This window comes from Manacus candei, unplaced genomic scaffold (assembly GCF_025592945.1).
Source record: "Manacus candei isolate 608988 ecotype Guabito, Panama unplaced genomic scaffold, ASM2559294v1 h1tg000015l, whole genome shotgun sequence".
Lineage (NCBI taxonomy): Eukaryota > Metazoa > Chordata > Aves > Passeriformes > Pipridae > Manacus > Manacus candei.
Genome location: NW_026138063.1, coordinates 23367458 through 23380849, shown reverse-complemented (window position 1 = coordinate 23380849; position 13392 = coordinate 23367458). Strand labels below are relative to the sequence as shown.

Here is a 13392-nt window from a genome sequence, read left to right as displayed (position 1 = left end):
TCAGTGCCCCTTGCAAATGATTTAACATTCCAGTTTGTTGTGGTTTGCTGGTTGTTACTGATGGCTTGGGTGATTCATAGCTGGTCTGGTTTGGCAGCCCTTATGGGCTGTTTAAATTGCACTGAGGGGTGTGTAGGAGCCACAGATTGATTCCCCTCATCTTAGCCAGTCTAAAATAGCTTATGTGCTACTCACCCTCCAAACTGGCCTTGCTGTGAGCTAATCCATCTATTTCAGGCTCTTACCTGCTCACAGCACTTTTCTGTCCCATTCTCAGTGCACATCTGGGAAGGAGGCCTGAATTCACCTCTCCCTTCATTCCACAGCTCCAGCAAACAGCTTTCCTTGGATTTAGAGCCTGAACTGCAGCACTTTCACCTCCCACGTGCCCTTCTAGAAGATAAATGATCATACTGGGAAAAAAAATGCCCTGTGCCAAATGCTTAAAAATAATAATTTATTAGCAAGTCCTCTACAAACCGGTTTGAGCATGCAGGGTGCATTTACTAGAGAGGCAGAATAATCAGAAACACGGCAGTTCCCTGAACTGGAAACTCTCCATGCTCAGGGGTGGCCCTGGGCTTCACACCCACATCTGCACCCCAGGACTCGAGCTGCAACAAGAGCTCCTGTTTGGGATAGGGAAGTTTTTACCAAGAATTTGATTCATGCTTATGGCATATTCATTTAAAAAATGTGGAAGGGACTATGGAGGGGAAGGAGCAGATGAAATAACAAGGACATCAGCATCGTTGGACCCAGAAGAATACTCAGGATCTGAGCTGTAGCTACTGGAGAGTGATATGTAAGGGAGTCATCCATGAGGTGAGCTTTCCCCTATTCCTTTAGACCTGCCCTGTATCAAGTCTTATTTCCAGAGTTCTTCCAGAGGTTTATTCTGAACCTCCTCCATGGTTTTCTCTGCAATGGACTTGATTTCTCTGTGCAAGTCTTCTATGCTCTGTGAAGCATCCACTGTCTGTTTCCAAGACAAAAAAAAAAAAACCAAAAAAAAAACCAAAACAGGATAGATACAGAAAACACAGAAACATGTTACTGGACACCAGAAAATGAGAAAATCTTTGCTGTTAACATCTGCTCCCCCTCATTACTCAATATTGTTACTGTTCCTGAGCAGTGAAATGAGCTAATTATACCTCCTGTGCACTGCTTCTGGAGTGGAACTGGGAAAAATCTATTTAGGAATAGACATTTAAGAAGTAGATGTGGGGCTGGGTGAAGGGAAACAGAAGAAACTGCTGTTGCATGTTGTTTGCTGACACTCTTTGGGATGTGTTAGATACATAGAGGCAGGTAAGCTGAGATTCATCACTGGTGCTCCAAGAGCTGACCAGGGTGTTCTGCAACAGGGAAGTGCCCTCTGCCACAGCCCACAGTGCCCTTGGCTGGTCCCCAGCATGTCCCCCTGACCAGGAGCAGGAAGGGGGAGCACAGGGATATGATGGGCACAGTTTGGGAGCTCTCATGAGAGACCCCCACCCCAGTCCATGACCAGCCCATTGGGGTTATTTCCTCACCTTCCAGTTCAGGGTCTTGTCTTCCATCAGACAATAGAAGGACTGCAGAACTTTCTCTTGGAAGGAGCTGGATTCATAACGTTCATGTCCATAGTTCCCTCGTTCTGCTGCTTCTTCTGGGCTTAACTGAAGGAACAGGATCAGGTCTGGCTTTGGGAGTCCCACGTCGGGCTGTTTGCACCAGTCCAGGCAGAAGTTCTGTCCCAAACAAAGACAACCAAACTTGAGGTGAAAGAAACACAAAAAGCGATAATATCCCAGCTTACCATGTGGGAATTCAGTCCTGGTAATTTGGGGGGGAGCAGGTTTTGCTGGGTGCTGTGCACCCCTTGTGCTCACTTGAGTTGGACAGAGCTAAAAATTTTAATGCCTCTTCTGCAGAGCCCTTCAGAGCTCTACCAAGGCACATCCTGAGCCTCCTCACAGCCTGTATCAGTCCAAAACTCGTGCTTGGTCCAAAAGAAAGCTGCTCCCAAATACAAACACCACACAGCTTCCCTGTGGATCTCTGAGCCCATGGAGGCTCCTTTTCAACACTCACTTACCCAGGAATTTCAGTCCAGACACAAGAGAAGCAGTTCTCCAGTTTCTGGATCTTGTTGACTGATCTGAAGACTTCCATCAGGGCACGTGAATCCATGATGGTGTGGGGAGACCATGGAGGCTTGTCCACTTAATGCTCATCCAAATCCTAAATCCCTCTTTTAAGAGGAGCAGGCAAATCTGCCCTCCAGTTTCTCCCCAGATGTTCTGTATCCCAGCAGTTTGGGTGTTTTTTGGATGCCTATGCAGTGGAGTTTTTAATCCCTTGAGGGTGTGATAGAAGCTGGAAGTGCCACAGCATCTTGGACATGAGCTCTGGCTGCTGGTAACTACTGTGTTAGATATGGGCATCAACATCTTCCCTCCTTCTGGGAATGCTTCTGGAGTGAAAAACATGTCAAACTCCACTCCTTTAACAAGTAGATGAGATCCCTTCTAGCAAAGGATGCCATCCCTGCTTCCCAAGAGTTGCATCCATATGCCTGAGTGCTGCAGGTTGACAGCTGCAGTCAAAGAAATGTAGACACTTTAAGACATTTTTCCCCCCACTGGATAGCAGAACATTCCTTGCTGTGCCCATATGGGCTTGGGATCATTGTTTTGGAGTGACTGACTCAGCCTGTGTTACATGTCTTCGCTCCTAATTTGGGGCCTTTGCAGACACCCAATTAGCACCTTAATGCTTTAATGCATCCATCTCAGGGTTAAGCCCCACTGTCCAGGTTTGGGGAAGCAGGAGGGTGGACAAAGATGTAGGTGAGGGTGCAAGGCATGGGGACCCAGATCTCCTCAATCCTCCCAGGAAGCAGGAAAAGGCTTGGGCAGGAATTAATGCAGGACACTGGTGCTGCAGGCCTGGCTTCAGCTTCTGTGACCACAGGGTGCTCTTTGAGGATTGAGGGCTACTCAGCAGGAATGGGGCTCATCTGATGGAATGGGACAAGAGTGACTGTGCAGAACAGGGAGGCTGACAGAGCTGACTTGTCCTGGAAGCAGGGACAGGCCCAAAGGCACAAGTGGGAACGTGAGAACTTCAGGCTAAATGAAGAAAGTCACTTTTTACTCTGAAGGTGAGCAAAGAAGAGCCCAGAAAGGAGTGGATCTACATCCCTGGAGAGACTCAAACTTTGGCTGGACGTGGGCCCGAGTCAGCCCTGCTGGAGGCTGGGCTTCATGACTTCCACACGTGCTTTCCAACATAAGTGGTTCTGTTATTCTTTGCAAGTTTATGGGCCAGCAGTCAGAGCAAGCACGGAGAGTCTTAAATAAACTCCTGGAATCATTCTCCAGAGTCAAACAGGTCAGCTTCCAGTCCAGGAGTCTGTCCAGATTTACAGAAAGCAACCAAGTGAGTTTCTTTGTTCTGGGGAAGGGCAGACCCGGACAAACACACTATGTCAACACCTGAGCTGAAACTTCCAGCCCTCACTTGCAATCCTCATTTCCCAGCAGGATAATGGCCCCTGGGCCACTCACAGCAATGGCATCTACCTGGAGCTGCTCCCCCAAACAGAGAGAGGGGCAGGGGCTGCTGCAGGACTCACTCACCCCTTTGGCATTCGTGAAGGCCACTCCAGAGAAGGCGTATCTGTCAACCACGATCGTGATCCCTTGGTGTAGCTTCTCTTTCATCAGTGGTCTGAAACCATGTGGGAGATAAAATAATGAAGTTAGTTACACTCCTTTGTAGTGACAGAAATGAAAGGAGTTCCATCTAAAAAACCAAGTATGTCAGTATTACCAGAGATCACTGTCAGGGTCAGCTGTGATGCAGACAAAGAGCTGTTTGTATTCTCTGACAGGCATTAACCAAATATCCTTTCAAGACACCCAAATTCAGGGTGCCAAGGGCTGGGCACTGCTCTAGGCAGCTCCAGGGCTTACAGGCAAGATCACAACTGAACTGTATTGATATGAATGACCCTCTTTAGGTGGTGCAGTAGATTTGGGATACGCTCTGCCCCCTTTATTCACAATGACAGTTCTTATTAGAGCTCACTCATCTGCCTTACTCACAGTTTCCTTGTCACTGCCACTACAGCAGAGCCACAAAAGCTTTTCTGTAAAATGAGAACATTTTGCAATATAGGTTTCCAGGTGAAAACAACAGCCAACACCCACTTCCCCACCTCCACACACGAAGCCTTGGGGGCTAAAGCAAGGACAGCCAGTCATGGCTGAACACAGCCTTTGGCTTGAGGGGAAATTTGGGGGCAATTCCTTAACCATTGTCACTCACAGGGACTGCCTGGCAAAGCAAGGCCTCTTCAGGGAAAAGAGTAAATTCACAGTCTAGGCTGGTTCAGTCTCAGCTCCCCAGTTCTTTAATCCAGTATGGAACAGGGACTGGAAATATGGTACCAATGATTCCAAAAAGCCACACCGTGGTACCTGATCTAAGTTTACAAGGCCAGGGTTAGATAGGATAGGGAGTAGAAATTCTTCCCTGTGAGGAAGTGCAGCTCTGGCACAGGTTGCCCAGAGAAGCTGTGGCTGCCCCATCCCTGGAAGTGTCCAAGGCCAGGTTGGACGGGGCTTGGAGTAATGTGGGATAGTGGAAGGTGTCCCTGCCCTTGGCAGGGGGTGGAACTCGATGGTCCTTAAGGTCCTTTCCAACCTAAGCCATTCTGGGATTCTATGATTAAATCCAAAGCTGGAAGAGTCCTTGAGACATCACTTCCAGCCTGTTTCCCTGGCTGAACAGGATCGCAGCCCTGTACTTTCTGTATCCACTGCAAGCTCAAACCCCAGGGGGATTCAACACCACCCATTTTTCTTCTACAACTGAAGAAACTTCCTCCTTACACATGTTCCCAGCGGTTGGCAGAGAAGAGCAGGTGAACTGTGTGGTCCTCCAGGTCCTTCTCCCTCACCAGGTAGGAGCTGATCAGCTGCCCAATCTCTGTCGTTCTGTCTGGGGGAAAAAGGGGGAGAAGAAGCAAAGGCTGCCCTAAGCTGCTCTTCCCAGAGGGGTGTCCCTCTCTCCTGGGAGTCTGTCTGTCTGTAACAGGTGGGAAGAGGTCAGTCCATCCAGGGTGGGGGTCTGTCTGTCTCGGGTTGGGGGAGGTTGGTCTGTCCGGGGTGGGGGGTATGTTTGTTGGTCACGGGTCAGAGGAGACCAGTCCATATGGGGATGGGAATCTCCCAGCCTGTGGCAGACTGGGAGGAGGTCAATCTGCCACGGGTGGGAAGAGCTCAGTCCAAGCACGGATGGGAGTATCTGCCTGTCCCAGGATGGGAGGCGGCCGGTCGGCCTGCCCAAGCATGGGGGGTCCATCTGTCGTGGTGGGGGGCGGTCGGCCCGTCCGGGGATAGGAATATCTGCCTGTCCCAGGCTGGGGGGCGGTCAGTCGATCTATCCGAGCATGACGGTCCATCTCTCACGGGTGGGGGGCGGTCGGTCCATCCGGCGTGGGAGGGGGTCTATCCGCCACCAGAGCCCCCTGCCGGCACCCCCCGTGTCATTGTTCACATCGAGCGCCTGGTGCCCCCCCGGGGCCCCGCCCCGTCGTACCCGGGAAGCGGACGAGGCCGGCCCCGTGCCCCACGGCCCCGCCGTGCCCCATGAGCTCGGCCCCGTGCCCCGTGCCCCCCGCCCCCGGGAAGCGGGCGAGGCCCGCCCTGCGCGCCCCGTACCCGGGAAGCGGATGAGGTCAGCCTTGTGCCCGGCGGCCCGCAGCCCCTGCACGAGGCGCCGTCCCTGCGTGCTCTTGCCGGCCCTGTCCACGCCCTCCAGCGCGATGAGGGCCCCGCGCCGCGCCGCCATCGCCGCGCGCGCGCCGCGCCGCGCCGCCCCGCCCCCGCCGCCCCGCGCCGGCCAATGCGCGCCCGCCTCGCCCCTCATGAATATGCATAACGCGCGCCGCCGGCGGCCAATGGGCGGCGGGCGGACCGCGCATACGGGATGAGGCCGCGGGCCTGGTCATGCGGGGCCGGCGCGCGGCGGGGAGCGGCGCGCGGGCCGCAAGATGGCGACCGCCATGTACCTGGAGCACTACCTGGACAGTGAGCGCGGGGCGCGGGCGGCGGGGCCGGGGAGGGCGGCGGGGAGGCCGGGGCGGGGGCCAGGGCCGGGGCGGGGGCGGCGCGGGTGGAGTTGGGACGGGGACGGGGGCGGCGGCGGCGGCGCGGGAATTAGAACTGCGCCACGGGCGGTGCGGGGGGCGGGGCCGTCGCTAGACGTCATCAGCCGGCGCCGCGGCGCGTGCGTCATCGGCGCGCGCCGGGCAGCGGGGCCGTGAGGGGATGGCGGCTATGGGGGTTCGCCGGGCGGGGGGATCCGGTTCTTACACACACACAGCGGGCAGGGGTCCGCTCACACCCCTCAGACACACACACAAACATGCACACAGTGGGCATGGGGTCCGCTCCCCCCACACACGGTGGGCAGGGGGTCCCGGGCCGCTGGTACCGGGCCGGTGCCGGCCTGCGAAGGCCCGTGGTCTGGTGCACAAGCTCCGCTGAGGCGAACAGCCGGCTCACGGTACGTGACTCGCAGGATGGTTTGGTTTGGGAGGGACCTTAAAGCCCCTCCCATTCCAACTCCCTGCCACTGGCAGGGACACCTTCCGCTAGACCAGGTCGATTCGAGGATTTATTGGTATTTTTAATTGCAGGTATTGAAAACCTGCCGTGCGAGTTGCAGAGGAACTTCCAGCTGATGCGGGAGCTGGACCAGAGAACAGAAGGTGTGTTCAGGTATTTTAGCAAGTGAAGGCACAGAGAGTCTCACCTGAAGGATGGGAAGAGCCCAGGGGAGACTGGACTTTAGAGGATGTGTCTCCCCTTATTGCTTTTCCTTTCCTCATCCCGAGGACTCTGCACTGTTTGTTTCTTCTCTATGAGGGCTGCAGCTCCCAGGACTTGGGTTTGTGTTCAGCCCTGGAGTTTTACTTCGTAGCTGTGTGATCACTGTACCTGATGACCCCTTGGAGGGTCTTGCTTGCTTACATTCCCATATCTACCAAGTCCTAGGTTGCTGTGTGCTTTACAGGACTGTTTTCTTTTTCCTTTTTGAACTTTTTGTTCATATTTGACTGCACAGTAAAGACTTTCAGTTTGAACCATTAGAACAGTAAGTAACTGTGCAACAAACAGAATATTCTGCGTGTGGGAAGAGAGGGTGAAGCTTGTGAAGCTGTGGGTTTGGTTTCTGATCTTAACTCTGAATTAGCCCTTGAAGTTGCTATAAAACACTTGAAAAAAGCAGAATCACACCACAAATGTTGAAGAGCGAATACCTTTGACTTAATTTTTTTAAATTGTTTTTAAAAAGGAAAATACGTTGAGGAATTGAGGGGAAAACTTTCAGGAAGGGTCTCCTGAATACCACAGAGAAGTAGAAGAGCCAAAATGCCTGCTTTGGAAGACAACTCTCTCCCTTTGCCTTTCAGATAAGAAAGCAGAGATCGACAGCCTGGCCGCAGAGTACATCGAGTCAGTGAAGAACATGCTGCCTGAGGAGCGAGTGGAGCACCTGAAGAAGATCCAGAGTGCCTACAGCAAGTGCAAGGAGTACAGTGATGACAAAGTGCAGCTGGCCATGCAGACCTATGAGATGGTGAGGCTCTGGAAAAACGGGCACGCTCTGGAGTGGTGCACGTGGAGGCACTGCCACCGCATCAGCTTCTCCTGGCGTATCTATTTTGTTGCTTAAAATCTTACTGAAACAAATTATTGGTTCTCAAGCTTAGTTTCCTCACTGTTGCCATTCCCAAAAAGCCTCCTCCTGTGTCACTGGGCTTTGTGCCAAGAAGGCTTCTCTTGTGCTGAAGAATTAATGAGTTTATCTCCCTTGGAAGTTGCTCTGTCCGTAGCACCCGTCTGCTGTGTGATAATGCCAGAGAATTTTCCCCAGTCCCTCCTCCCCAGCAGCTCCTCTGTCACCTGATAATTTATTTGGGGCTGGTCTTGGTTGCAAACAAGGTTTTTTAAGTCAACTGCAGTACTTTATTGTGGAGGAATGAAGGAGATCTGCTCCATTGCCTTGATTTATTGGACATCAAAATTTCCTCGATGAACCTTGTGGGAAAATCCTCTTTCTTAAGATCTAGCTTTCCACTTTTTTATTCTTCTGCTCCTACTCCTGTGACCCTGTAGCTGCCCCTTGAGAATTCTTATCTCTATGTGTTTTACCCCCTGGATAAAACTCGAGGGAATCCTTCTGACTGTGCCAAGTGTGTGTTGTCCAGCATGTGGAGATGCTTTGGGTTGTGCTGCATCTACAGATGTTTTCTTGCCCTCAAACACTTCAGAGAAGGAAATTGTCACAGGAATATCAGTGGCCTAGATAACTGGCCAACTAATTTGATGACAGAGTGTTGCAGTGGCACAATTTGGGGGTGGTGGCTTAAAATACCTTTGCCACATCCCTGTTGTGTAAGTCACATTGTTGCAGCCAGGGTAGTACAAGGTACTTTAATTGATGTGCATTGATTTGATATTGGGGATAGTCAGTTTCTGCTTGTGTTTATTACTGTATTTCTTTAATTAGCATGACAGTGTAGTACCAGGGGAAAAAATGAACTTATCCACTCGATGCATTTCAAGGGCAATATTTGAACTGCGAAAATTGTAGGGACTAACAAGTTATTTTTAGTACCTCTCATCGTGTTTTGTTCTGCAAACAATTAGCCTGAGTTCCTTTAACTCTCCCTCATGTCACCTCCCTTTCTCTTTGCCCTGGAGGGACTGGGTCCCCTTGCTTTTTGACTCGTTTTCTCTCCGCCTCCGTTCGCTCCGTGTGTGCCATTTCCCTTTTCCCCGCCTTGTCCTGCGCTCCCACACTCTGTTGGTGGCGATAACAGCCAAGCCTTAGCCCTTCCTGTTTCCGTGTGGGGCTCTTTTTGGGGGTTTTTCTTTGTGGCTGAGTCTGTGGTTTCCCCTGGGTGCAGGTGGATAAGCACATCCGCCGGCTGGACGCGGACCTGGCGCGGTTCGAGGCCGATCTCAAAGACAAACTGGAAGGCAGCGACTTCGAACCCCCTGGATCTCGGAGCCTGAAAAGTGGGTGAATTTTATGCAATTGAGAGCCTTTTCCAGCACTGCAGGAAGGCCGAGATGTTAAAATAGGCCCTTATTTCTGGAAGAGGGAAAGAAGTGCACCATAGTTGCTCTGCTTGGCTTTAATGCTCTTCAAGATATTTACACTGGGCAATAGATAAAGAGAAATGTAGTGCTGGGATCAAAGTTGGTGTTTCACAGATCACCCTGAGGTTGTAAGGAGGGAGCTGGCCAAGGGGCAACTGACTGTGCCAAACCTGCACTGATGTGTGTAAAGGTGGGAGTTTCAACCTTGATCTGTTACTGAGTAAGTTCTGTGCTCTTTTTGAAGGGAGATTTGCCTATTTTCCTCCTTTTACCAGAATCCGAATACTAATCAAGCTGGAAAAAAAGCAGGAAAAATTAGGAGGTAAAGGAAGATACCAGTTTTTGTAGTGTAGACTGAAATCTTGTGTGATTACAGTGACATTTGAGAGTGAATAACAGCAGCACAGCACAGCTTTATGCCTCTCAACTATGAAATAAGGGGTAAGAGCAGGGAGGTGGAGATAAAAGTTACTTTAGTTATTGAGTAACCTATTAACTGTTTAAAAATGCACTGAGATTTAAAAAAAATACTGCCAGTCTAATCAAATGTGATGCTGTTTATATCTTGTGCTAACACACTGCAGTGCTTTAATTGCCAAAAGAGTTTGGGGCTCAGTTGTACTTGCTAATTTGGTTTATTTGTGGCATAAAAATGAGTTTCAGAGTCAGCATATTCAATTACAGATGAAATAAGGATTGTTCAATTCCATTTGAAATGAGGAATTCAAGACAATAACTGCACCAAAAGAATGACACCCTGGGATGTTTCTGCCTCCCAAATAGGCTGAAAAGATGTGGCTGTTTTTCCTTTCTAGAGGGACGGAGTCAGAAAGACAAAAGGAGCTCTCGTGGCCGAGGCAGGAGAACATCTGAAGAAGATACACCAAAGAAAAAGAAGCTGAAAGGAGGGTAAGGCAGAGCCAGGCACAGCTCTGGGGACTTGTGCTTGACACTTCATGAATTTTCCACGAGGTCGTGTTACCCTATTTATGACTCGTGTCCGGATGGTTAGAGTGTTCTGGTCTTACACCATTTCATTACTGTCCTGCTTGGGACGAGCCAGCTTTGTTAATTAACTCCTTGGTTGGCATGTGGAAGCTCAGCATGCTTGGAACACTCTGACTGGAAGGACAAGATCAGCCCCTCTGTTGCTGTTGGCAAGCTGAGAGAAAATAGCTTTGATTTTTGTCACATGGCTATTTTTAACAGTGGCTTGTCAGGGTGGTAAAAAGAAACACTTGTCCATCAGGACAGAAACTGATGTTGTATTGTTGTTCTGGAAATCTTGGAGAATTTAGGGGAGTGTTTTCAAAGGATCGTGTCCTACATATCCTTGAATAATCTGATTTGGTTTTGGGAAGCAAGGAGGAAGGCATGTCCCCTCTCTGTGATGTGATTTGTACTAAAGGGGCTTTGTTTATTCTGATACTTTCAGTTGGTTAAATGGTGGGGCAGAAAACTAAAAATAGTTTCTGTGAGCTGCTGCTGACATGTCAGCACATTCCTGGCAGAGCAAGAGGGTTCACTCATACCTGACAATGAGAAAATAATGTATATTATTATGGGGGGGAAAAAGCCCAAACAGGTTATTCTGCCCACAAACAGGAGTGATCTGTATGATAATTTTGTTACTTTAGTCACGGCATCTACAAGTAATTGTCTTAATCCTTTATAGTCATACTGTGTTTGATCAACCTATTTTATTATTTTAATTATTGGATAATATGTGATAATATAATTTAAACTCTAAAGTAGGGTGAGTGTGGTTTAGGGAAGATAATTGTAAAATACTAATTTTCCCGAGTGGGACTCAGATCTTTGAACCCCAGAATGCTTTGGGTTGGAAGGGACCTTAAAGACCATCTTGTTCCAACACCCTACCACAGCAGGGACACCTTCCACTAGCCCAGGTTGCTCCAAGCCCCATCCAACCTGGCCTTGGACACTTCCAGGGATGGGGCAGCCACAGCTTCTCTGGGCAACCTGTGCCAGGGCCTCCCCCCCTCACAGGGAAGAATTTTTTCCCCAAATTCCATCTAACCCTCTGGAAGTGGGAAGCCATTCTCCCTTGTCCTGTCACTCCAGGCCCTTGTAAGACAGTGTTTCCTGCAGCTGGGAATGTTTTGTCCTCACTCTTTCCTTGCCCACAGGTCTGAGTTTGCTGATACCATCCTGTCAGTGCATCCCTCAGATGTCCTGGACATGCCAGTGGATCCCAATGAACCCACCTACTGCCTGTGTCACCAGGTGTCCTATGGGGAGATGATTGGCTGTGACAACCCAGATGTAAGCACTGGAGATATGGTTTATTTTTGGATATTTGCAGTATCCCAACCCTGTGGAATCTGAGGAGGGGGCCCTTGCTCTGTTAGATCATACCAAATGACAGGAATGTTTGTGAACCACTAAGCATCTCTTGGGGTTTTTCCTTTCTGTTTTGCAGTGCCCCATCGAGTGGTTCCACTTTGCCTGTGTGGACCTGACAACCAAACCAAAAGGGAAATGGTGAGTGTGACAACATACAGCTTTGGGATTTTTATCAAGCTGCAGTTTGCCTCAACAAGAATTAAAATGACAACAAGAATTAAAACCCTATTGTGACCCTTCCTGACAGAGGAGCTTTACTCTTCTCATCAGAAGGTTTGCATCCTCTATGATTGGGGATTGTGTTTGAGAGTAGAAGGTACAAAGAGAACCTTCTTTCTAAAATCCATTTCCATGGGAGTCTTGGGTTCTAGTGGGAGCAAAACTGCCTGTCAAACAGCAGGTTTTGGCCTGAGGTTTGTGTAACGTGTACAGGTTACAGCTGAGGTTTGCTGTACTGTCACTAGTTGTGGCTCTGCTTATAACTGAGAGACATACATTTTTTTCACTTCTGGAGGCAGATTTTGAAGACTTGTCAGGGTTTTACTTAAGTATGTGCTCATCTTGGGAAGAATCATGGACTTGATCTGTACTTAGATTCAAACACTCCATTAGATAAAACTAAGTAACAGTGTACCTGTCAGAAACAGTCTTAAGTGTTCATGAGTAGTAAAAGCAGTTCTTGGGCTCTGTGCTGTTAATTTCAGGAGCTAATTACTGTCTCTTTTTCCCTGTAGGTTTTGTCCTCGTTGTGTTCAGGAAAGAAAGAAAAAGAAGTAAGGAGTAGAGGAGAATGCACCGCCGAAGCAAGAAGAATTTAATATATTCCTTTATTCACGTTGCAATATTACCTTTGATTATTTTTTGTTAATCTGCCCTCCATCTTTTTCCGGTATGGTATTTAATTATCCAGTGGCCAGTTGTAATTCCTGTTCTTTCACAAGAAAATGACTTTGGGAGGGAGTCCCAAATCCCTTTGCCACAGAGATTTTATTTATGTTACTCTTGCACAGTAATATTGAGAGGGTGTTGCCTTTCCTGGCTGTTTCCATTTCCCTGAAGATCCTTTTAAGTACCTCACTGTGAAGATGAAACCTACAGTATTCTTGGAGAGAGAGAGAGAAGGTTGGATTTATTCAGAAAATAAGATGAAGGCCTGACTTGTCAGCTGTGACTGCCTGTGTGGGTAAATCAGGAAATCAGGTTTTAGGGAGAGGCTCCATGAGGACACTGTGTTTGTTCCCATGATGGTGTGGCTCTATGTTCTAGTTTTTTATTGGGCCACATTTGCATGTTCTTGACTTCTTTAAGCTGCCTTTCAGATGATGAATGTGAATCCTTGTGTTGACACAGTGTCAGTGGCTGCATGGAAGGGAGAGAGGAAATCAGGAGTAGGAAAGCAAAAGTCTTTGTTTTCTTACTTCCTCTGAGTTACAGTGGATGCAGAAGTTGAGGGTTGACCAGAGATAAGTCTTGTCTTTACATCTGTCTCCTGCATTATAAGGTTTACCTGCCTACAATGAAAGATGTAGTGGGGAAGGACTGTTCTGCTGGTGGAGGGGGGAAAGGAAAGCCCCCAACTCCTGAAGTTTGCTGGCCGTGGTCCCTGAGGGGTGTTGGCTCTGTGCAGGGCTGTGAGCTGCTTTCCTTACCAGTGTGCAGGAGCTCTTGGAGACTGCTGCAAAGGCATGAAGAAACTTCCAGATAAACTTTTCTTCTGCTGAATCAGCAGTACAGGAGATTAAAAACACTTTTCAGACTCTGGCACCTGTTTTCAAAAGGAAAAAGGCTTTTCCTGTTTTACTGAGCCTCTTAATCATGTTTTGCAATGAAGAAAAGTAGAACACAGCCCCTACCA

At 49.2% G+C, this 13392-nt stretch overlaps 2 protein-coding genes across 2 annotated transcripts; one reads left to right on the top strand and one right to left on the bottom strand.

Annotated features, from left to right (window-relative positions):
* Positions 1-443: 443 nt before the first annotated feature.
* Positions 444-5881, bottom strand: DTYMK (deoxythymidylate kinase). Its single transcript, XM_051782491.1, has 5 exons — positions 5718-5881; positions 4887-4995; positions 3630-3720; positions 1539-1736; positions 444-979 (listed from the first exon to the last, which is right to left on the bottom strand). The coding sequence occupies exons 1-5, from the start codon at positions 5845-5847 to the stop codon at positions 869-871; spliced, it is 639 nt and encodes a 212-aa protein (XP_051638451.1). The 5' UTR covers positions 5848-5881; the 3' UTR covers positions 444-868.
* A 75-nt stretch (positions 5882-5956) lies between these two features.
* ING5 (inhibitor of growth family member 5) lies at positions 5957-12405 on the top strand. The gene is made up of 8 exons (XM_051782490.1): positions 5957-6086; positions 6698-6769; positions 7475-7641; positions 8975-9086; positions 9986-10079; positions 11321-11456; positions 11614-11675; positions 12272-12405. The coding sequence occupies exons 1-8, from the start codon at positions 6050-6052 to the stop codon at positions 12312-12314; spliced, it is 723 nt and encodes a 240-aa protein (XP_051638450.1). The 5' UTR covers positions 5957-6049; the 3' UTR covers positions 12315-12405.
* Positions 12406-13392: the final 987 nt, after the last annotated feature.